Raw genomic sequence first — 22,496 nt, 5'->3', positions numbered from 1 at the left:
AAGATCCTAACAGGAACTATACCTATTAACTTGGTTCTGCCATGTGACGGCGAATATTGCACATTGTTGGATAAGATTGTTTATGTATGCGGTGCCCTTACAAACCTTTGCCCACCTGTTGTGTAGTTTGTACTGTTATACGTGAAAGGTATCATTTACTATGCTAACCGTTTGCTTTGCCTTGCCTTTAAGAATGCTTTAGCTGTGCCTTTCAAACTTAGCTGTTATTGATATTTTGTTGTGACTTGATTGTACTTAACAAAACATATTAAGTCATCTTGAATCCTATTCTTTGTATTTTATAAATATATATACATAATGTTAATACAAAGGACAAGACAGTTTCCCACTTTGGCAAGGTACTTTTAAAGTTGCCAAATTGTCAGTTAAAACATCACAAACTACCAATTACCACTAACTTAAGTGGAGCACAGCAGAACCAACACGTCTTTAGCTGTGTCATGCTGTAGACCAACACAGGTCAATGGTACCACATAATGGGGCACTTTTCATTATCACACGTAACCATGTCATCTTTGGTCTCCAGACCACGGTAGTGGCACCATAACTGGCGTCATAACTGACAAATACCGATCTCTTGCTACTTTCTCAAGCTTCTCCACATAAGGAGTCTTGTCGTTCTTCTTGCTTTTTTCCATTTTGATGTGACATTCGCGTGACTGCTTACCCGCAAAATTGTCAACAAAACAAACGTGACTGCGGGGGATGTAGTCCAGGTCACTGGGATACACGAAAGATGGCGGCTCAGGTGGTGGTGATGACGTAGGTGACAACAACCGATACTTATTACACGTTTTAGCATCTTTGGCCCCCAAATATCCTCAGGCACTTCATTCATTACAGCCGTTTTAGCATCTTTGGCCCCCAAATATCCTCAGGCACTTCATTCATTACAGCCGCGGTTGCTTAAAATCAAAAGTTCCCATGGTATTCCATAGAAAAAGCAGGTCATTTTTGACACACTTATTAAACTTAAACAGTTCCAGTCACTCGTGCATCAAATAATTGGCTGACACTGACTGCATACTGCGAGCCATTAACTCATTTACAATTCACAGTGTTATATGTAAATACGGTATCTATTAAAATGAGTGCACTCGTTGGAGAACGACTTAACAGAGGTCAGCACTCTATTGGTTGCAATCTACAAGCCATTTTCTCCGCTAATAGCTTGCGATTGCTTTGTGGCGTCCCTGCAATATTGCCTACAATCCCATTCAAGGTCAATTCCACACTTTTCACTTATGACTTAATTGCTGCATGCCCTCCAAGTGAAGCTTTCTGATTAGTCCAGTTACAAAAAAAAAAAAAAAAAAGATCAGTTCTATTTGCTCTGAAAAATGAAATGAACAGCAGGTTAGCATGCTCACCCTTGATCATAATTATAGTAGTCCTGCGTGTAGTAGTCTGGGCCAGGGTCGATACCGGATTCCATGGAGAGTTCCTATATTTGAGAGGGGCAGAGATGCATTTTCAGAGTGTGGGGAAGTACAGGAAGAAGCCACGGACAAGATGCGGACAGAGCAAGTTGAGGACAGGGCGGGGGGTGAAAGGCAGCATTTTTACCTCGGGTCTCAGCAGAGATGGTCTCAGCAGTTGCTGATGCTGCCGGTGATTAGTGTAGAGGAAGAAGGTGACGGAAGGAAGCGAGGGATCGCCAGGAGAGATACAAAGAGGAGGTTTAATGTTCAAAGTGGGGACAGGAAGACATTGCTTGTTAACGGCAACGTCCATGTTAGAAAGTAGAGATACAGGACGAGTCGAGAAAAAAAAGGTGTGTAACATTATGTTTTAATGCAGATAGGGTAACCAAGTATGTTGGTTAAAAGGATTTTCACAGTCTTTTAGCTGTTGGAAATCATTAAAAAATAATTTATTGATCTATTTTTTTTATTTCTAAATTTGGTAAATGAGTAGTGTATGGTAAACAGAATGACGTAATGATCATGGTTGAATGTTGAATAAGGAGCACAGACCTTAAAAAAAAAAGTCAATTATTTTTTGTTTGTTTGTTCGTCACTGTACTGTTATTAGTCTGTCAATGATGGCCCAAAACATTTGATCCATTTCGACTTAGGGACTAGCCCAATGGCAACAACCGCCAATGAGTTGACGAGTGGGTACAGCATATGTTTTTTTCCCTCAAACACAACTAGTTTTTCCCTTTCCCACTTAATTGGAGGACCGGTCATTATTTTGTCTTCTCCTCATTCACCCTCTTGTTTTCCCTTCTTCAGCAAAGGAATTAGGGCCCCAATAGTAGGTTTGTTTCCCCCTCATTCACTAGTTTTCCCTCTTTCGGACTCAGAAAATGACTGTTTCCTTATCCACTTTTGTGTATTACCCGTTTTCCCTAAGGAATAGGGGCACCAATAATACCCCCCCAACACACACACATCCACTCTTTGTTTTACCTTACAATGTCTATCGCCAATAGCACGCTTTTTTTCTTAGTCTCATCCAACTCTCTCCACCACTCTTTTCACTTTTCCCACCACTCTTTTCACTTTTCCATCTAAAGAATCAGGTCACAGATAATGACAAGTTTTTCCCCCCTAATTTACCCTCGTTTTAGGTGTTCCAACTAAGGAATTAGACACCGATAAAATGTATTTTTTTTCACCTAATCTACCCCCTTGTTTTACTTTGGACATCTATCACCGTCAGCAGAGGACAAGTGTTTTGGGATTTATTGAATTTTAGATAGCTAGCAACACAAATTAGGATATGCATGCTTCTCATTAGTGGCAATGTGTTTACCGTAATTTATGGTGTATAATACACCCTCAAGACAAAGTGAAATGACTTTCCCAAATAGTATTTGTCAGATTTGATTCCCTAATTAGGTTCAAGCAGAGAATATAAAGTCACAGTCAACTTATTTTTGGCAGGATTGCGGCATAACAGTGAAATACAGTGAAAAAAAATAACTGTCATTAAGATATTCCATCTTTAGGAATTGGTCTTGTGCTTGTTCAACATTTTCCATCTAGGGAGGCACAGATAAGAATAATAGGATGAAAAGCGGCCACATCATAACATGCACGTACTCACCTGTCTGCCGTAGCCTCGCCTCCTGTGTAAAAAAAAGAAGGGAAAATGGGACAAATAATGACTAAATGAAATATTTGGTTTACAATGCTGGCACATCTCTGTTCTGCTGATCAATTGCAGCTTTACTTCAAATGTGCGATTACAACCTTGCAGTATTTGGAAAAAGATGCCCCAGGCCTATACGTTATCATATTGGTACGGCTTGACTTTTTTTTTTTTTGCCCTTTTCTGCTTTATCTTATTCAAAGAGGGGTAAAAAAAAATGCACCAATGAATGCACATAGCAACTAGTGGGGGTGGATTGAAATTCAGGCTGGAAAAAAAATGTCTACACAGCCTTTCCTAGATAATCTCCAGGCAGATATTAAAAAGCGTTGCAATTCAGGGAGGAATGATAACTCAAACAAAGTTAATAAAAGTGTCCTCAGTTATCGCAGGGCACATATTGCGCTACATCCTTTCGACTGACGCGCTTTGTGTTTTGGACTAAAATGAAGCCTGTAAATCTTCAAATCCATCAAAATGCTGCAAGCAACAATGCATCGGCTGCTCATTCATTACAAGTCGATAGGAAACGGGCGGTGGAATGAAGCGGAGAAGGCCTGCGGGAACACCGGTCCAACTTGTCACATAAATATTGACGACTTCACCGGGGCGCCGATATACGACCCAGACCACGGGGGGCTGTAAAGTGTCAAGGGGGCGGGCTGTGTGCGGCCACGCCTCTGAGATGCAAGTAGGCTCTGATGGATGACTTGTTGGCTATACTTCATATAGCTTTACAAAGAAAACGAAGCAAGAGTAGCAGTTATGATTTTCTTTGTTGGTCTATTATGTTGGCCAGACTACAGCAGTGTTTCCCACAGGATTTTAGGAGACTGTGGTGGGAGGGTCTCTGACCCTCGGGGTAGGGTGTGTGTGTACATTTTCAAGCCTGGTGTATCTCTTTGGGGCATTTTGAGACCACTGAATGTAATATAAATTGCTGTATGCGATGTCGCCGGATCGCGCCAAATGCAGCAGAATGCAGCAGACAGTAGTCCCGTAGCCTGGTACACCAGACTCAGCGGCACTATGTTCCAATCTGCGGTAAATTCAGTTTTACATGACCAAAAACACATCGAGTCGCTAAAACCAACAGTCTGTCTCGCACTAGCCATGTTGAATATGTTGAAATGTCTCTCGCTAGTTTCTTGTCGCTTTACTGACGTCGCGTCAGCCCGTCGCTGATTGGTCCGCTCCGCTGTCTATTTGCTGTGGCTGGCTCTGCCCTGGAATTTTTTTTCTGCTGAATGGTGGCCAGACTCATACTCTCATAGCCAGGCATGAAAATGGGTCAGGGGTTAAAAAGGTGAGAAGGGTGTGGAGGAAATATGTTCCAGTACACTGTACACCCCAACAAAATATTGAGCTCTGTCGACCCACACTGTGTTTCAGCAGGGCCGTGCAGAGACCGGTGGAGGGGCGGGTGCTTGTAGATCAAAAGGGGCACATGAACAAGTATTTAATACACCTTAAAACAACATAACTTCAATTTTAACCAGCTTTAGATAATAATTGGCTGCGACTGTGACATACTTTAATTGGGAGGGGGCAACAGTGAATAGAAATCAAAACTGTCATCCACACTTTCTGGCTGTGACTCAGTCAGTCTGCCTCTTTTCTTCCTTCAACCTCTGCATCAAAACTTCCTTCCTCAACTTGTTCATCTGAGAACAAACCACATCAGATGGTCACTGAGCCACCAACAGCACAGTTTTCTCAAAACTATTATTTCATTATTATCCATACTTAACAACTCTAGCACCTAATGATTAATAAAGCAATGACATAAAATCTTATAGAAAAATAACATTGTAATTGTGTTTATAATTGTATTTAATACCCGACTATCCTTGCAAACCTGTTCTTACCAGGTCTGCTATTCACCCAGCTGATGAGGTATCCACTGCCTTTAGCAGCCTCATCCAACTCCTTTTTTTATCCCTCAATCTCCTTTCCCTACGAGGCATGTCTATGTAATGAAATATAAATATTAAAAAAAAAAAAAAAAAAAAAAAAAAAAAAAAAAAAACAGACTCGCCGGTGGCTTTTAGTTTTAAAGCTTTCTTAATTTCTTTCTCTCTCAATAACGATGGAGGTAGATTTGTGTTTTTATTATTCAATCAAAAAACAAAGTTACTTCTATCAAAAACAAAGTTGCTTCAATCAAAATACAATTATACTTTTAATCCCCAAAAAGCCACTTCAATAAAAAAAATTGTTTTTGATTGCAAAATAAATTTGAGACAAAAAAAGCATTTGAAAACTATTTTTCTTGATTGAAACAAATTTTTCCATTGAAGTAATGTTGTTTTGTGTTTGGGCCACATTTTGGCTAGGACATTTGTGTTTTTATTATTCAATCAAATAAGTTGCTTCAAACAAAAAAATATATATAAAAAGAAAAACTTTGCACATGTGTCAATCACCGTTTAACAAAACCTGAGAGGGTTTGAGTAGACTCAGTATGAAGCATTTAATAAAGCCAAGCATTTTCTTACTACTTTATTCTTGTTTAAAAATAATTCGGTGGGGCAGTAACATGTTTAAAACTTATCATAATTCTTACATTTTGAAGTGCTTGAAAACCATTTATAAATGATACTTTGGTGAAAAAAGTGAAAAAAAAAACATGTCATATATATATGTATCTTTTTTCCAATGTAAAATCTGAATAAATACGTCGAACACGCACAAAAAAATGGGGGGGGGGGGGGGGGCGCTACTTCGCGGTTTTCACTTATTGCGGCGGGTTCTGGTCCCCATTAACCGCGAAAAACGAGGGATCCCTGTATTTCTGAAAAGCTTTAAGAAGCAAGAGTCATTCCCACCACTTGTCGGGCCGGTGTTGTGCCGACACCGGCCGTCAGCTCAAGTCCCAACCGAAAATAACGCGTCTAAGGCGGACGACGGGAGCGATGCGATGCAAGGCGACCCCTCAATCCGAGAGCATGCCGCTTAATTTGACTCAACAGTGTGTTTCTTCGTTTATATTACCGCTAAATACACAAGCTTGACGCCAATTTAATGAGAGCTATTTTTTTTCATGGGAGATTTGGCTAGCTCTGGCAGTGTTCAACGCAAGCTGCAACGAATGGCATTAACTTTTTTATATCGCAAAATGTGAAAACGATTGAAACCATTACTCACCAAATTCAATCTGCTGGCAAATACAGGCAAGTGTGTATGCTGCGCTCTGCTCTGCCCCGGTGTGGATAAGGCCTGCTTTTTGTTTTCGCAGCTTTCCAATGCAACCAAAGGCTCTCCGAGCACTCCATGTACACGTAAGGTGTGCGCGCGTTTGGAATAATGGAACGCAGCTTGGGCCGATGATTGGTTCTCGTCAGCGAAGCATCTAGAAGGATTTGCTGACTGTCCGTGTCACTTTTTTAAAGAACCGATCAGTTTACGTACTAAGTTAATCACATGATGATAATAATAATAATAATTAAATAAAACCTCCCGACCCCCCCCCCCTCCCAAAAAGAATTTCTCCTCGGATCTACGCAATTCACGTAGGTCGCCCTTTTTGACTTCAAAACGGCGAATTTCGCCGAAAGGTGAGAGATTTTCATGCCTGCATAGCACAGCTATGAGTCTGGTGTACCAGGCTAGTTTTTTTTTTTTTCCCCCTCGGCGGGGGGGGGGGGGGGGGGGGGGGGGCAAACGAGACTGTGGCGGGCCCAAACGAGGCCGCCAGAGTCTCGTTCATTGGTGGGAAACACTGTACAGTATATAAATATTGAACTCATTTGTTCATTCTCCCCTTCCAGGTACTAGTACAGTGGCACCTTGACATACGATCGCTTCAACACACCATCTTTTCGACATCCGACGTGAAATTTGACTCGTCGTTTGTTTCTACATCCGATGACACGTTCAAAATACAATGACTTATGACAGTGCAAGAGTCTCTTTGTTTTGCGGCAAGTCGTACTCGAGGCGGATTTTTTTGTGAGAGAAATTGACACAACTTCCAAGAAGGTTAGTGAAGGTGGTGAAAAAAGGTGACGCTTACCATTGAAATGAAGATGCAAATGATAGAAAAATATGAGCGCGGCGTGCGCATCCGTGAACTGGCTTCGACAATACGGCCGTAGATTAAGGTGACAATTATTATTGTGGTAACATCGCCAAAGAAATCGCCAGCTTCGTCAGGTTTTTAATCACTTATTTCAGAACTTGTGCAAAACAACACGCCTACTGTCCACCACAGTTGACGCCAACAAGAAAACATTAAAAGAGAAAGTAAAATCTCTACCGCACCTTTCTCACTTTGTCACGTCAGCCACGCGGTGTGGGTTCAGGTACAGCACACAAAATATCCGCCACATTAGAACCCGATTTGTTACATTATTACAGGAATTTTTATTTATTATTATTATTATATTATTATTCCAGTTTTTATTTATAATCTGTTTTGCTATGTGTAATTGCAATTTGTAATCGTACCACCAGTCTCTATTAACTCATTTGCTCCCAAAAATGTATAAATACGTTCTATTTTTAATTGTTTTTGTGTCCCAAAGACGTATTTATACATCTTTTAGGTTTTTAAAAATTTTTTATTTATTTATTATTATTTTTTTAATAAAAGACATCTCTGGGTCCTGATTCAACTGAGCTCCAAAACACAAAGCTGAAAATCAATTTTAAAGCAATAAAACTGGCCACTGGAGGGCAGTAGCGAAATTGGTAAGACCCACAACCCGATTCAATAGCAACGAACGGCCGGGCAGCACGGTCGGAGCGCTGGCGGAATGATGCCAGGCGGCGGACGACCGAGCAGAACAACCGAGAGGACGCCCGGGATGCTAGGCGCTGGACTACCGAGCAGAACGACTGGGACCATCAGTGCTAGCGGGCTAGCCGAGCAGACCCCGCAAAGACTCAAAAAAATCCATCTTTATGAGACAGGCAACGATGAGGGAAAAGTTTACCCAGCTGACGCGGCGACAACAGCGTCATCTCGGCTGCAAAAGCGTCATCTCTCAGTGAGTCAAGTGTAAATAAATTGTTACTTTGCTATCAAAAGCTCTACTTGTCTTGTTCTTTATGATATATATTTTGTAAAAGGAAAACATTATTCAGATGTTTGGGATGCAACTAAAGCAAAAAATAGCTGTGTTAAACTCAAAGTTATGTTTGAAATGTATGCGTTTACAAAAAGCTCATTTTCTCCGTTTTTTTCATCAGAAATGGGAAAATTGCTCAAACTAAGCTATTTTCTAATGCTGATTTCTAAAGAACGGAAAAAGATATGAACTTACTTTTTTTCTGCTGAAAGAAAATAATCTAATCTTTCTTTTGGTGGGTTCCATGTTTATATAGCAATAGAACAGAATTTTCTGTGGGCCTTGCAAAATCAGTCAAAATCCAGTAAAACGGCCGGAAGCGAAGGGCCTTGCTCTGGTGAAAATGGCTGGGAGTGAATGAGTTGAAGGTATCCACGGATAGACTTGTAGTTCTTAAAAGATAAACGTTATTATGAGTTAAAATAATTTGATGTTGAAACGCCTCTTGATATTTTCGTTTTTGAACAATTTGCAAAATTAGTTTAACTAGTATGTCACCATTGCTGTTGATGTCGCAGGGCGGTGACGTCACATGGTTACGCTGCCGGGCTTCCCGAGTATGACTCTAGCGACATAAACATGTCATCTGTTCACTCCTTTCAATTTGAACCCGAGAGGAACATTATTTAGCATGACAGTACTGTCAATATTTTACGAAACCAGCAGCATATTCTACATGACTAATGTGGTCAACAGATCGACAATCTGCTTTAAAGTTACCACAACAAAAACACAATGATTAAGAGTATGAGAGGGAAACACATGCAAAAACTATTTTGAGGAAATGAAAAGGTAATAAAAGACTCAATAAAAACACAAATAGTGTGTACTCGCCACTTTTAACCAATGTGCGCATGTGTTGGACGTCTTGCCGCGTAGAAGGAATTGCAGTAATCCAGTAGTGTTCTTCTACTGACAGTGGCAAACTACGTCATTACCCCAAGCGCTCATTGCGCACAGAAAACATGGCGCCCTCCAAAGGTCAAAACATGTACTAAAAATTATTACCATATTATATTAGTAAAAGAGAACCATTGTGGCTTATTAGAGCCTATAAGTCTTTAAGTCCGAGTTTCCCTTAAGTATTTAGTATTGGTTTTCGGGTTGTGAAACAAATTAATGGAATGATAATGTATTCTCTTGAGAAAATCCTGCTCGACATACGACCATTTCGACTTGCAAACAAGGTCCTGCAACGAATTAACTTCGTATGTAGAGGTACCACTGTAGCAGTATAGGTACCAATACGGCACGAGAATGATGTCACCGGTATCCGAAAGTACTAAGAAATAAAGTCCTGATGCGATGCAATATGTACAGTGGGGGAAATAAAGTATTTAGTCAACAAGTAATTGTGCAAGTTCTCCCACTTGAAAATATTAGAGAGGCCTGTAATTGTCAACATGGGTAAAACTCAACCATGAGAGACAGAATGTGGAAAAAAAAAAAAAAAACCAGAAAATACATTGTTTGATTTTTAAAGAATTTATTTGCAAATCATGGTGGAAAGTAAGTATTTGGTCAATACCAAAAGTTCATCTCAATACTTTGTTATGTACCCTTTGTTGGCAATAACAGGGGCCAAACGTTTTCTGTAACTCTTCACAAGCTTTTCACACACTGTTGCTGGTATTTTGGCCCATTCCTCCATGCAGATCTCCTCTAGAGCAGTGATGTTTTGGGGCTGTCGTTGGGCAACACGGACTTTCAACTCCCTCCTCACACCGTGGCGTCAAAATAATAACAAAAACGGGGAGCAAAAATCCCAGAACCACACGGGGGGACCTAGTGAATGACCTACAGAGAGCTGGGACCACAGTAACAACGGGTACTATCAGTAACATAATGCACCACCAGGGACTCAAATCATGCACTACCAGACGTGTCCCCCTGCTGAAGAAAGTACACGTCCAGGCCCGTCTGTGGTTCGCTAGAGAGCATTTGGATGATCCAGAAGAGAACTGGGAGAATGTGTTATGGTCAGATAAAACCAAAATAGAACTTTTTGGTAGAAACACAGGTTCTCGTGTTTGGAACAAAAAGAATACTGAATTGCACCATACCCACTGTGAAGCATGGGGGTGGAAACATCATGCTTTGGGGCTGTTTGTCTGCATAGGGATCAGGACGACTGATCTGTGTAAAGGAAAGAATGAATGGGGCCATGTATCGAGAGATTCTGAGTGAAAATATCGTTCCATCAGCCAGGGCATTGAAAATGAGATGTGGCTGGGTCTTTCAGCATGACAATGATCCCAAACACACAGCCAGGGCAACAAAGGAGTGGCTTCGTAAGAAGCATTTCAAGGTCCTGGAGTGGCCTAGGCAGTCTCCAGATCTCAACCCAATAGAAAATCTGTGGAGGGAGTTGAAAGTCCGTGTTGCCCAATGACAGCCCCAAAACATCACTGCTCTAGAGGAGATCTGCATGGAGGAATGGCCAAAATACCAGCAACAGTGTGTGAAAAGCTTGTGAAGAGTTACAGAAAACGTTTAGCCTCCGTTATTGCCAACAAAGGGTACATAACAAAGTACTGAGATGAACTTTTGGTATTGAACAAATACTTACTTCCCACCATGATTTGCAAATAAATCCTTTAAAAATCAAACAATGTGATTTTCGGGGTTTTTTTCTTCTCCACATTCTGTCTCTCATGGTTGAGGTTTACCCATGTTAACAATTACAGGCCTCTCTAATATTTTCAAGTGGGAGAACTTGCACAATTAGTGGTTCACTAAATCCTTTTTTGCCCCACTGTACTCTTTGAGATCTGCCTGAGCCAAGATGGTTGCTCGGAATGCAAGTCGATGTAAAAAAGACGCGGGGGGAAAGAAAAGAAAAAAAATATCAATACAGTAAATATTCTCCATTTAGTTAATTTTTAAAATATGTTTTTCAAATAAAAACAAATTTTATTTTGTTTGGACTGAATAAAAATGACGAGGCAACCAGGAAGTGCTCAAGTTTTTTACGCCAAGCAAAGTGCTAATGCTACTCGTATGCTACTGTAGTTTGTTTATCTGACAGTAGATTTAGTGCATGATCATGTTTCAGTGCTACTGATGGCTCTCGATGTCCAATCCATTTGGACTGGGACATTTGTTCATTACAAATGGATTAGTTGTGCAGCGCTGTCAATGGCACCGAAACATGAGCATTCACATCCAGTCCTCCTGCGTTAAATCAATTGGTTGTCAATGGCAGGCAATGAGTTGATGTCGGCCTCGATGGTTTTACTCGCACATCCATCCACACAAGCCATCTCTGACAGCGCATCACACCGAGAGTGACGGTCGCTAAAGCCCGGCCTGGCCGTCGCAGATACAATCACAGCAGGCGCATCCCGAATGCGCTGACCTCCGGAGACTCTGTCAATTCGCATGTCTGCAGAGATCCTGGCAGCTTGATAAAGTAGTCACTCTGATGTTGTGAAGCACACTTGAAAAGGCTAATTACAGAACCAATCAATCCCTGAGCGGAGGGAGAGTCAGGGCTGCTGCCTGTGGGACTGTCAAGTACAGTTACCTTCTCACTTGTGCGCTCGCTCACCCTCCATGTGTCCCATTTATCTGATTCCGGATAGTCCCTTCCAATCCCTGGGCCATTCTTGTTAATCTCAGAACGATCTTTTACCTTTTCACTCTTTTGCCGCAGTACCACCGCTGCTGTGGTGTGCTACGTTTACACGGAGACGCTCCCACCGAATCAACAGAAAACGCCCTTTTATAGATTTGCCGTAACATAAGCAGAGTCCGCGTGAAAACGATATGCCCCTAAATAGGAGGCAGTGCAGTTTTACAACACAACAGGCCAATATACACATAAGATAACTGTGGCTGATTTTTTTTCAAGTACTAAAAAGAGAATCTTATATCACAATGATTCTGGTGCTTATATTTTGAGTTACTCAACCGTAACACCGTCTTTACTACTTGAATATTTAAGAGTTCATATCCAAGAAATGCGCATGCCTTTGGGAAATACTCGAGAGTTATGGGTAATTCTTGGATCTTCTGAAGAAATTGAATTGAATTATAATATTCCCTTTCGGGTAATTTTGGCTCCTGCATTCTCATCAGTAATCATCCTGATGATCCAGCTCTCGTCTTTATAGACTCCATTGAAAAAAATAGAAAAATAACGTAAGAATCTTGTACCACTCATTTCCCAACTGTTGTGAAAGTTTTTATGAAACCTAAAAGGACACGACAGCAAGCTGAATGTAAACTAGTTTAGCTCCAATACAAAAATTGCAAGTTGACTGAACACGAGTGTTATAAACTTTTATGGAGAAATGCAGGCCTATAAAAGCAAAATACAATCAATGTGGCAAAGCTGAGTACACGTTCTTTGGCAGATGGTGGCTTTCAACAACAACAGAGTAAAAAAAAAAAAAAAGCAGTCTCTTAGTGGAAACCTATGCAATCAGAAAATGTTGACTAGATGCAAAACTACCAGTCGTGCAAAATTCAGAAAGAGCAAAAAAGAAGAGCGGAGGTGTATTTCAAAATACTGAGAGATAATGTCAGAAGACTGTGGTTTGAGAGGAAGAGGGCTCACTGAGCTCGGCCGCCGCCGTCGGTCGGCTTTCTTCGTTCTCAGCACAGTTCACGCTTGAGCAGATTTGGACCGCAGAACTGTGAGTATCGGGCTTTGGCGTGCTCTGCTCACCGCTGAGATCACAGTCTTGCAGTTTGTTAGCACCCTCAGATTTCTCAGTCACTTGTGGTTTCTTGTTAAACTTGGGCACCTTGCAGTTTTTGTCGACTTGGCTGTATAAATTGGCAACAGACCTCTCTATGTCGGCCAGATTATGGAGATTTTTAAGGATCCCTTTGAGCTCCCGCTTACCGCCGGTTTCGGCGCGGGACCCGACGGTGGGGGAGTGCAGCTTGCGCTCTGAAACGGGTCGAAGTGAGGACACGGGCGGCAGAGATGAAGGGATGAACTGGACTACAGGGCTAGTCTGATCGGTGGACGGAGTTGGCGGGGGAGGGAGAGGCGGCGGAGGTGGTGGGAAAACTTGTCTGTGGGTGGGAGAAGGACTCGAGGCCTGATCAATAACTTCAAGAGGAGAAGTCTGATTGCAACTGTTAGGTTCATGAACGGTCGGGGGTGAGGGTGGAAATGACGGTGGGTCGGGGCTCGGGGAGGTGGAAGGGGTAGGCGGAGAGGGTTGGCGCTCAGGAACAGGAGGGGGCGGTTTTTCTGGCGGGTCAGGTATGATCTCCACGTGGATCTGACATGGCTGCACCGTCATGTAGTTGGATATGTTGGAGCTGAACTTCCTGAGGACTGGTGGTGTCAATCTCTGATTAGACAGAGGCCACAACTCTTCTCCCTGATTGACGATAATTTTGGAGGGTGCATCCTTCCCAAAGGATGAAGGGAAGTCCATTATGGACATCAAGGTGTCTGACGACACCTCTAGAACATCAATGCAGTCTTGATCCGTGACTAGTATTGGGGTGAGTGAACCTTGGCTGTTCTGGATGAGCGCTTGCTCAAACTGTCTGGCTTGCTCCCGGACTGACATTTTGGTTTCCAAGCTCAGAGCGTCAACGCCAGAATTCTCCATTTGCTGTCGTCTCACAGCTGCTTGGAGGATCTGAACCTCCCAATCGGACGGGTCCATCAACACTTGCCTCCGAGGCGCTTCGTTAGACTCCGCGTGAATGCGGGCCGGCATCGTCCACGCGCATCCTGACCATTCAGGTAGTTGATTTTTGGGAGGATGTTTCCTTCCGGTGTAGACGTCAGGGCTGCTGAGACGACTAGTGTCGCTGTAAACCGGGTTGGGGGTGGTGAGTGGATTGCGGTCAGACAAGAAGGTCACGTTGCTTTCCGACTTGGGCAGGTTGACGTGCAGCGCTCCGTTGCTGTGGGCTGCGAGGGCGCGACAGGCAAAGGTACTAAGAATCCTTTGGTGGTCGGCTTCCTCAATGACAGACTTTTTAGCCCTGGTCCGGAGAGTGTTGAGGTGAAGAAGAAGAAAAAAAGAACAGACTTGAAAACAAGAGAAAGTGATGTCTTTGGATAGGGAAAAGCTTGGATAAAGGGGAAGGGTTAAGTTTGGTTCTTGGGTGGCTAGAGTGAGACTAACTGATTAATTCTTAATATTTTCTTCTTTTTGGGCAGGATACCAACTAAAATTGCTACTCCACTGTTATTCTTCGACCAATCGCAATGATATTTAGTATGTATATTCTTGGACCTGGATTTCGAATTTTAGGGGAGGGCTGGGAGTGAATATACAGTGGGGCAAATAACTATTTAGTCAACCACCAATTGTGCAAGGTGTCCTACTTGAAAAGATTAGAGAGGCCTATAATTGTCAACATGGGTAAACTTCAACTATGAGAGACAGAATGTGGAAAACCCCCCAGAAAATCACACTGTTTTATTTTTAAAGATTTCCAAATTAGAGTGGACAATAAGTATTTGGTCACCTACAAACAAGCAAGATTTCTGGCTGTCAAAGAGGTCTAACTTCATCTAACGAGGTCTAACGAGGCTCCACTTGTTACCTATATTAATGGCACCTGTTTTAACTCATTATCGGTATAAAAGACACCTGTCCACAATCTCAGTCAGTCACACTCCAAACTCCACTATGGCCAAGACCAAAGAGCTGTCGAAGGACACCAGAGACAAAATTTTAGACCTGCACCAGGCTGGGAAGACTGAATCTACAATAGGTAAAACGCTTGATGTAAAGAAATCAACTGTGGGACCAATTATTAGAAAATTGAAGACATACAAGACCACTGATAATCTCCCTCGATCTGGGGCTCCATGCAAGATCTCACCCCATGGCGTCAAAATGATAACAAAAATGGTGAGCAAAAATCCCAGAACCACGAGGGGGGACCTAGTGAATGACCTACAGAGAGCTGCGACCACAGTAACAAAGGCTACTATCAATAACACAATGTGCCGCCAGGGACTCAAATCCTGCACTGCCAGACGTGTCCCCCTGCTGAAGAAAGTACACGTCCAGGCCCATCTACGGTTCCCTAGAGAGCATTTGGATGATCCAGAAGAGGACCGGGAGAATGTGTTATGGTCAGATGAAACCAAAATAGAACTTTTTGGTAGAAACACAGGTTCTCGTGTTTGGAGGAGAAAGAATTCTGAATTGCATTCAAAGAACACCATACCCACTGTGAAGCATGGGGGTGGAAACATCATGCTTTGGGGCTACTTTCCTGCAAAGGGACCAGGACGACTGATCTGAGTAAAGAAAAGAATGAATGGGGCCATGTATCGAGAGATTTTGAGTGAAAATCTCCTTCCATCAGCAAGGGCATTGAAGATGAGACGTGGCTGGGTCTTTCAGCATGACAATGATCCCAAACACACAGCCAGGGCAACAAAGGAGTGGCTTTGTAAGAAGCATTTCAAGGTCCTGGAGTGGCCTAGCCAGTCTCCAGATCTCAACCCCATAGAAAATCTGTGGAGGGAGTCGAAAGTCCGTGTTCCCCAACGATAGCCCCAAAACATCACCGCTCTAGAGGAGATCTGCATGGAGGACTGGGCCAAAATACCAGCAACAGTGTATGAAAAGCTTGTGAAGAGTTACAGAAAACGTTGGCCTCCGTTATTGCCTACAAAGGGTACATAACAAAGTATTGGGATGAACTTTTGGTATTGACCAAATACTTATTTTCCACCCTGATTTGCAAATAAATTCTTTAAAAACAATGTGATTTTCTGTTTTTTTTCCACATTCTGTCTCTCATGCTTGAGGTTTATCCATGTTGACAGTTACAGGCCTCTTTAATATTTTCAAGTGGGAGAACTTGCACAATTAGTGATTGACTAAATACGTATTTGCCCCACTGTACATGTTCATTCGCTGTCAGCCCTCCCAGTTCAAATAGATTCAATCTCCACTAGTGATTCACCAATTTATATTCAGAACAGTAGGATGAAAACAGTCACATATTTATTGTCTTCAATGGCACTGAAAGAGTTAACATATCGAACTGCAAAACCATCATCCCATACTTGAAGGATGTGGTGTCATTGCACTGAACACTGTAAGAGAAGAAGCAGAGGCTCGAGGAGAATCATTTGGATACGTGGGATAAAAGGCTCTCTGTGTAAAAAAGGTCATGTTAATCAAAAGCCTAGCTTAAAGCTATCAGCTGCAAGGGGAATCTAGGGTCCTCTGATAGGTATGTGAATTTTTGATATGGAGATTACTTACTGCAGTCTGAATCCAGAGAAAGGGAAAAAAAAGATGTCAAGGACAGAAAACACACAGACAGTAAGATGACCGAGGGAGAGACTGCATGTCATTTCGATACATATCTTGATGTCAGGAGGCGCATGAGGCAACACAGAGGTGAAGTAGCCTCAGGACCACCGGTGACAGTTGACAGAGTACAATGCTTAAAATGTTACATCGGACCAAAGCGGAGTCATGCAGTGTAAGGCTTTTTCTCACAACGGTAAGCTATACAACTACAAGCCCGAAAAATACCAAAGTTTGCATCTCAGGGTGCCGAAAACCAACCAGAGGGGTTGCAAACTAGGTAACAAGCAGAGCATTGGAGTGAGGTGAAAACAAACTCCAGAAATGAAACAAACCTGCATACGATTGTGCCAGCAATTTTGCATGAAACTTCAGCGCTAACTTAAGAAATATTACATGCTCAGAAAATGTGATATTAGGTAGGCTCGTTCATCGTTAATGTGACAATTAAGAGCTGTTTAGAACAAACTCAAAAAGGTAGCGCTAGGAAACAGCGATAAGAAGTAAATCATTACAACTGAGGTGGATATTTTTAGACTCCTCAATCAATACTTTGTTTATTAATACTTTGTTATTACTTTGTTATTATTTGTTATTGTTTATTATTAATACTTTGTTGTTTACTTTGTTTATTAATAATTAATACTTTGTTTATTGTTTTTTTACTTTGTTTATTAATAATTAATACTTTGTTTATTGTTTTAAGTCAGCAAGCTAGCAACCAACTTGCAACCAAGGTGCGGGCTGGGCTTCTATTTCAAGGTATCTACAGGTTTCAGCAAGTGAAATTGAAGACTTTAAGACCTTTTTAAGAGCACTTGGAAAAGATGCTAATTCTGGAGCAGAGTTGTAAACGACCTATGTGTAAAAAATAAATATTCTTTAACTCCAACAGATTCCATTACATTCCTTTGTCCTTTGTCCCAGTAAATACCTGGTGTCCAAATTTGTGGTCATGTAGGCCACAATATTAGCATTTCGATATGCAAGAGTGGTCTGGATCAGTGTTCCACAACCACTGGGATGGGGACTGGTACCGGTCCGTGGCGCATTTACTACCGGCCCACAGAGAAATAACAAATCATTTGTTAATGAGCGCAATCTGGCCTTTGCCTCTTGACATATCAATATGCCTGTCTACTCTATTGACTAATCAGAGTAGAGATTTGTGTACGTCGCCATCTATTGGTTGGCCGCCATTACTGGGGTGTTTGCACACCTATAGCAGCCCACCGTCAGTCAATGTAAACAGTAATGTTAGCTGCTGTTGACTGTGTGCTGTGGGCGGCGACGTGTTTTTTTACGGGGAAAAGGCCACCTGCTGAGCCAGAACAGGAGACTTGAGCCAAGTCTATTCTGCATAATATGTGGTAAAAGCTAGCAACATGGGGCAACAAAAGCGAATACACTGAGAGCATCATACCTCGTAGCAGACAGTATTGCTAAAGCCAAGAAAACTTTCACGATTGGAGAAGAACTTATTATGCCTAGGACCAAGGCTATTGGCCGTCAAGTTTTAGGAGAGGAAGCCGTTAAAAAAGGTTGATTCAGCGTATGGTGAGTTACATTTTCCCTTCACTGAATGTTCGTTTTTAGCCCTGTTGTGTTACTTTATATTTACTGTAATTTTCCACCACACATTGCTGGTCCGTGCAAAATAAGGCCCACACCAGTCTGTGGTGCATAAATGGTTGGGGACCACTGGTCTAGATGACACAAAAGATTTCTGAACCCCGGAAGAAACCCCGTATTTACTAAAATTAAAAATGGGTGCAAGGGATGACTCACATGCTGCTATCCCCTAGTTCTTCGTAGAGGTTTGCCCCAGCCGCGCTGGTGGGTGGCGCCTTGCCTCCTGGCGGCAAAGCCATTTGTATCCGGGCAGTTTTGGCGCACTCTGCCTGCCGTCTGCGTAAAGAAACCATAACCAGATTCACCAAAATCATTGCTTGAGAAAACAAACTCAACAAGAAGGTTTGATGGTTTTGGTGGACTTACTCTTTGAACCTGATGTTGAGAAAAGACAGAAAGGGGGACAGAAAAAAAAGTGAATTTCGTCATCCGGTACGATTTATATGGCTATAAACCGTCGCATTTGTACTCACTGCTTGTATGTAACCATGACGATAAGGATGGCAGGGATGCAGCAGAGGATGATAATAATCGCCAGGGCGAGAAGAGCCCCTTCTGTGTATCCTACGGCTTGGGCAGCCTTCTTCACGCTTGCTACGATATCCGGCGATCGAATCTCCAGGATTCGACCGCCCTCGCCCAGGTAAGGCTGAAACTCCTTGTTGATTTCCAGAACGTTCCCGTCGAGGAATCTAGATTGAAGTGTGAATTAATTCCGCGCAAAATTGTGATTTCATGATCGATGATCATTTTCTACCTGGCTTTACCATCCTAATGCCGTAAAATAAAAGAAGCCTGATTTCATGCTGTTGTTATTTGGAAGAATTTCTAATGTCTGACAGTAGGGGCGACATGGTGCCACAGCTAATTAGCGTCATGTGGTTTATCCGAGAGGTGAATAAATGAGAACAGATGAAGGTTATTAGCTCATCTGTTGTTGGACATACTGTAATATTCGAGGTGACGTGTTATAAGTTAGTCGGCGAAGGTTTTCAAACTTTTAGCAGCTATTTGGAAGGACACAACCTTGAGAAAAACTCTTTAGTAAGTATTATTTCTCAATTATTTTACAGCAATACTCAGTGGCGCCTCCAGAAATGTTTCATAGGGGTGGCCAGATGGGGCCACTTAAAATCTTGGGGTGGCCAAAACTAAAAGCCATAATTTCAGGTTTTCATTATATTATCGCAGTAAAAAGGTCAGGGGAAAACTTAAGAAAGACTTAAGGACACGGCTACTGATATACTTTAGTGTATAGTGTAATATTTGATGTTACTAATGATTTAATGTGCCTAGTCCATTACTGTCCAGTCAACATTTTGAGTTCCACAACAATTCTGTTTTATTGTGTTATGTACAGTATATATTAGGCATAAGGTGTACATTTAACTAGGGCTGTCAAACGATTAAAATTTTTAATCGAGTTAATCACAGCTTAAAAATTAATTAATCGTAATTAATCGCAATTCAAACCATCTCTAAAATATGCCATATTTTTCTGTAAATTATTGTTGGAATGGAAAGATAAGACAAGACGGATATATACATTCAACATATGGTACATAAGTACTGTATTTGTTTATTATAACAATAAATCCACAAGATGGCATTAACTTTATTAACATTCTTTCTGTGAAAGGGATACACGGATAGAAATACTTGTAATTCTTAAAGGATAAATGTGAGTTTGTATATTGTGACTAAATATTGCCATCTAGTGTATTTGTTGAACTTTCAGTAAATGATACTGTAGCGACTTAACTGTTCTGCCCAAATGCATAATGGGAAGTGGTGCAACCATGACTGTGTGTGGTGGCTGCAAATGCTATATCTTCTCTGCGTTGGGTAGACTACAGGGTGTTAAGAAAAAGATCAACTCCTGTCATTCTTCCCCACGTCGCTTCCCACAATATTTATAGGTGCTGTGGGAGAGATGACAAAGCTTTTGCCAATTAAAAGCACGGCCCCAATGAATGCTTGTATCTACTCCACTCTGCCTCTTATCTCTGTATATGAGTAAAACGGCGCCATTGTAGGCTGTTTGCGGCAATGCGTGAATGAGTCGTACAGCGAATGCATTAATTGCAATAAATATTTTCACGTGATTAATTTTTAAAAATTAATCACCGCCCTTAACATGATAAATTTGACAGCCCTACATTTAACAAAACAAAATAAATGCATTCATTTGGGATGAAATGCATAACTGATGCTACAACAATCTAACGATATACTGCCAAGCGGGGTGGCCAGTGGGGTGGCCAACCAATTTATAGGGGTGGCCGTGGCCACCCCTGGCCACCCCCTGGGGGCGCCACTGGCAATACTCATCAGCTGCCATTGAGGGCGCTTGACGTCCGTTCATTCGTCCCTCTCAATCAAAAGGAAATTGATGTCTAGCACAATCAGTGGCACTGTACCATGTTCCATTCCTGTCTGTTTAAATGATTTGGACGTCTATTTTTGTAAATAGCAGGCAATGAGTTCAAATCATACTTAACCCTTTAACACCGAACGTGTCGGATGCGACACGTTTCCGCATATCATCTTTGAAGCCTCGTCACGCTGAAATTACGTCCCCCACGTGCTGCTGGTTGCTCTCATTTGAAAGTACGGAAGTTGATGTCCACACCAGTTTTTATTTGAAGTCAGTTGACCAAGTCAACTGGAGATAATGTCATTTGAGTTTTATAGTTTTATTGCACTCATAAATATGCATTAAAACGCTGCATGGACCGTGTGTCTATCTCCATATTTCCATCATTTCTTGTCGTATTTCAAAACCGAAAGCAGCACAAAAGACTACATATCCCAAGAGCCGTTGTTGTAATGTCAAGAAGGACGAACCTAATGTGAACATTTTTAATGAATTGCAGAGCGAAGCAACAACTAAGGAAACGGAGGCATGAGAAGCAAGCAACGGCCGGTTGGACTGAGCAAGCGACTTTGAAACGTGCAGAATGAATCGAAAACTAAATTTAGCGTGAGCTAATGCATTATTTCATTAACTCAAGGAAGAGGATGAGCTGTATTTGTCGTTGTTTTCTTCGGATAAATCGACATCTCGGCGAGTAGACGTGACAGCAGCGCGCAAACGGCAGAAGAGTAGGCTGTGTGACGTTGTGTGTGACGCAGCTCAGTGACCTGTTCAAGGACAAACTTTATTGAGTGCGCAAAAAAAAAAAAAAAAAAAAAAAAAAAAAACTTTATTGGGTCGCATGCCTGAAAAAATTGAACTGAACTGATCAAATTTTTGAAAATATATTTTTTTCAATGTTATATGTATTTTTTTCTTCACAATAAATCTTTTCGATTTTTATATAGATGTGTCTTCGAGAAGCATGATTGCATGTACATATATACCTTTGATAAGGTGATGGGTACAATACCTAACTTCACAAAGAGATATCCTCCAAACCCTTTGTGTGTTAGATGATATATATATAATTTTTTTTCTCACTATTTTGCACTGTATATAACCTGTTTTGACCATAGTATGTGTAAAGGCCAAAAACGCCTTTAACCATACCTGCTGTTTGTGTTGAATTGTCAAACATAAAACGATTCAATCTTATTTTTTTCTATTGAATGTTTATCCTAACAAGTTGAATGAATATTATCAAGCTTCAAAACTGTTGGTCGAGCATGTTTGGTTGTCAGTGGGACATTAACATTACAAATTTTGAAAAAATATTTTGGGATTTTTTTGTCTTTTTTGGGTCAAAAATGTGGATTAAAATTGGTCAGTGAAGAAAACAACAGTTTGGTCATGAAGTTCAAGGTGTTCTGAAAAAAGGGACCGAACTTGGCCGTTGTGAACAATTTTTTCTTTGAAATATAAAGGCAACATCAAAGGCATGCAAATTCGGCCAAAATAGGCTTAGGTGTTAAAGGGTTAAAGATCGAGTTTGGTGGTGTTATACCGATAAGTTGTTCCTAAATATTTGAAAATAAACCATTTTGAAACATTAAATGTGAATCTTGTGCAGTTTAATTTAAACATAAAAAAAAAAAAAACTACTTAACTGTACTTGATTAACCCACTGTAGTCAATTAAAGGAGTCATATCTAAAGTTGGTGGCAAAAAAAGATACTGCAACCAGGATTAAAATATAGAATAGCACAAAATCGTCTTTCCCGTTGGGTGGCCTGCGACTTATACTCAGGTGCGATTTTTGCATTTTTCTTTTGTTTATACAGCTAGTCCCCGGGTTGCGACATAGTTGACTTATGCCATTTTGTCTCCGGTCATTTTTTTTTTTTTTTTTTTTTGGCGTAACGGTGTAGAGTGTGTGTATTTGTTTCGCCAATAAGAGGAGCTGTTGTCTCACTTAGATTGCAACTTTTTTTGCGTGTGTGTGCATTGTTTCTGTTTTCCTGTTTACATTTTACAATTCTTGGGACTATATTG

General features: G+C 41.4%; 1 protein-coding gene across 9 annotated transcripts in view; it reads right to left on the bottom strand.

Annotated features, from left to right (window-relative positions):
- Positions 1-22,496, bottom strand: part of LOC130923355 (protocadherin-15) — a 490,939-nt gene that overhangs the window by 12,783 nt on the left and 455,660 nt on the right. For 6 of the 9 annotated variants that reach the window (XM_057849016.1, XM_057849011.1, XM_057849010.1 and 3 more), the window contains 2 exons: positions 18,559-18,777; positions 18,268-18,460 (listed from right to left, as the gene is read on the bottom strand). In XM_057849016.1, the coding sequence (XP_057704999.1) occupies positions 18,448-18,460; positions 18,559-18,777 (232 nt within the window). In that variant the 3' untranslated portion in view covers positions 18,268-18,447. Of the gene's footprint in view, positions 1-1,391; positions 1,466-1,587; positions 1,627-3,075; positions 3,098-18,241; positions 18,461-18,558; positions 18,778-22,496 lie in introns of those variants that run through there. The other 3 variants (XM_057849014.1, XM_057849015.1, XM_057849017.1) reach the window with 2 other exon arrangements.

This window comes from Corythoichthys intestinalis, chromosome 10, assembly GCF_030265065.1.
Source record: "Corythoichthys intestinalis isolate RoL2023-P3 chromosome 10, ASM3026506v1, whole genome shotgun sequence".
NCBI classification, from domain to species: Eukaryota; Metazoa; Chordata; class Actinopteri; order Syngnathiformes; family Syngnathidae; genus Corythoichthys; species Corythoichthys intestinalis.
The sequence above is the reverse complement of the archived record's forward strand: the minus strand, read 5'-3'. Positions and strand labels throughout refer to the sequence as shown.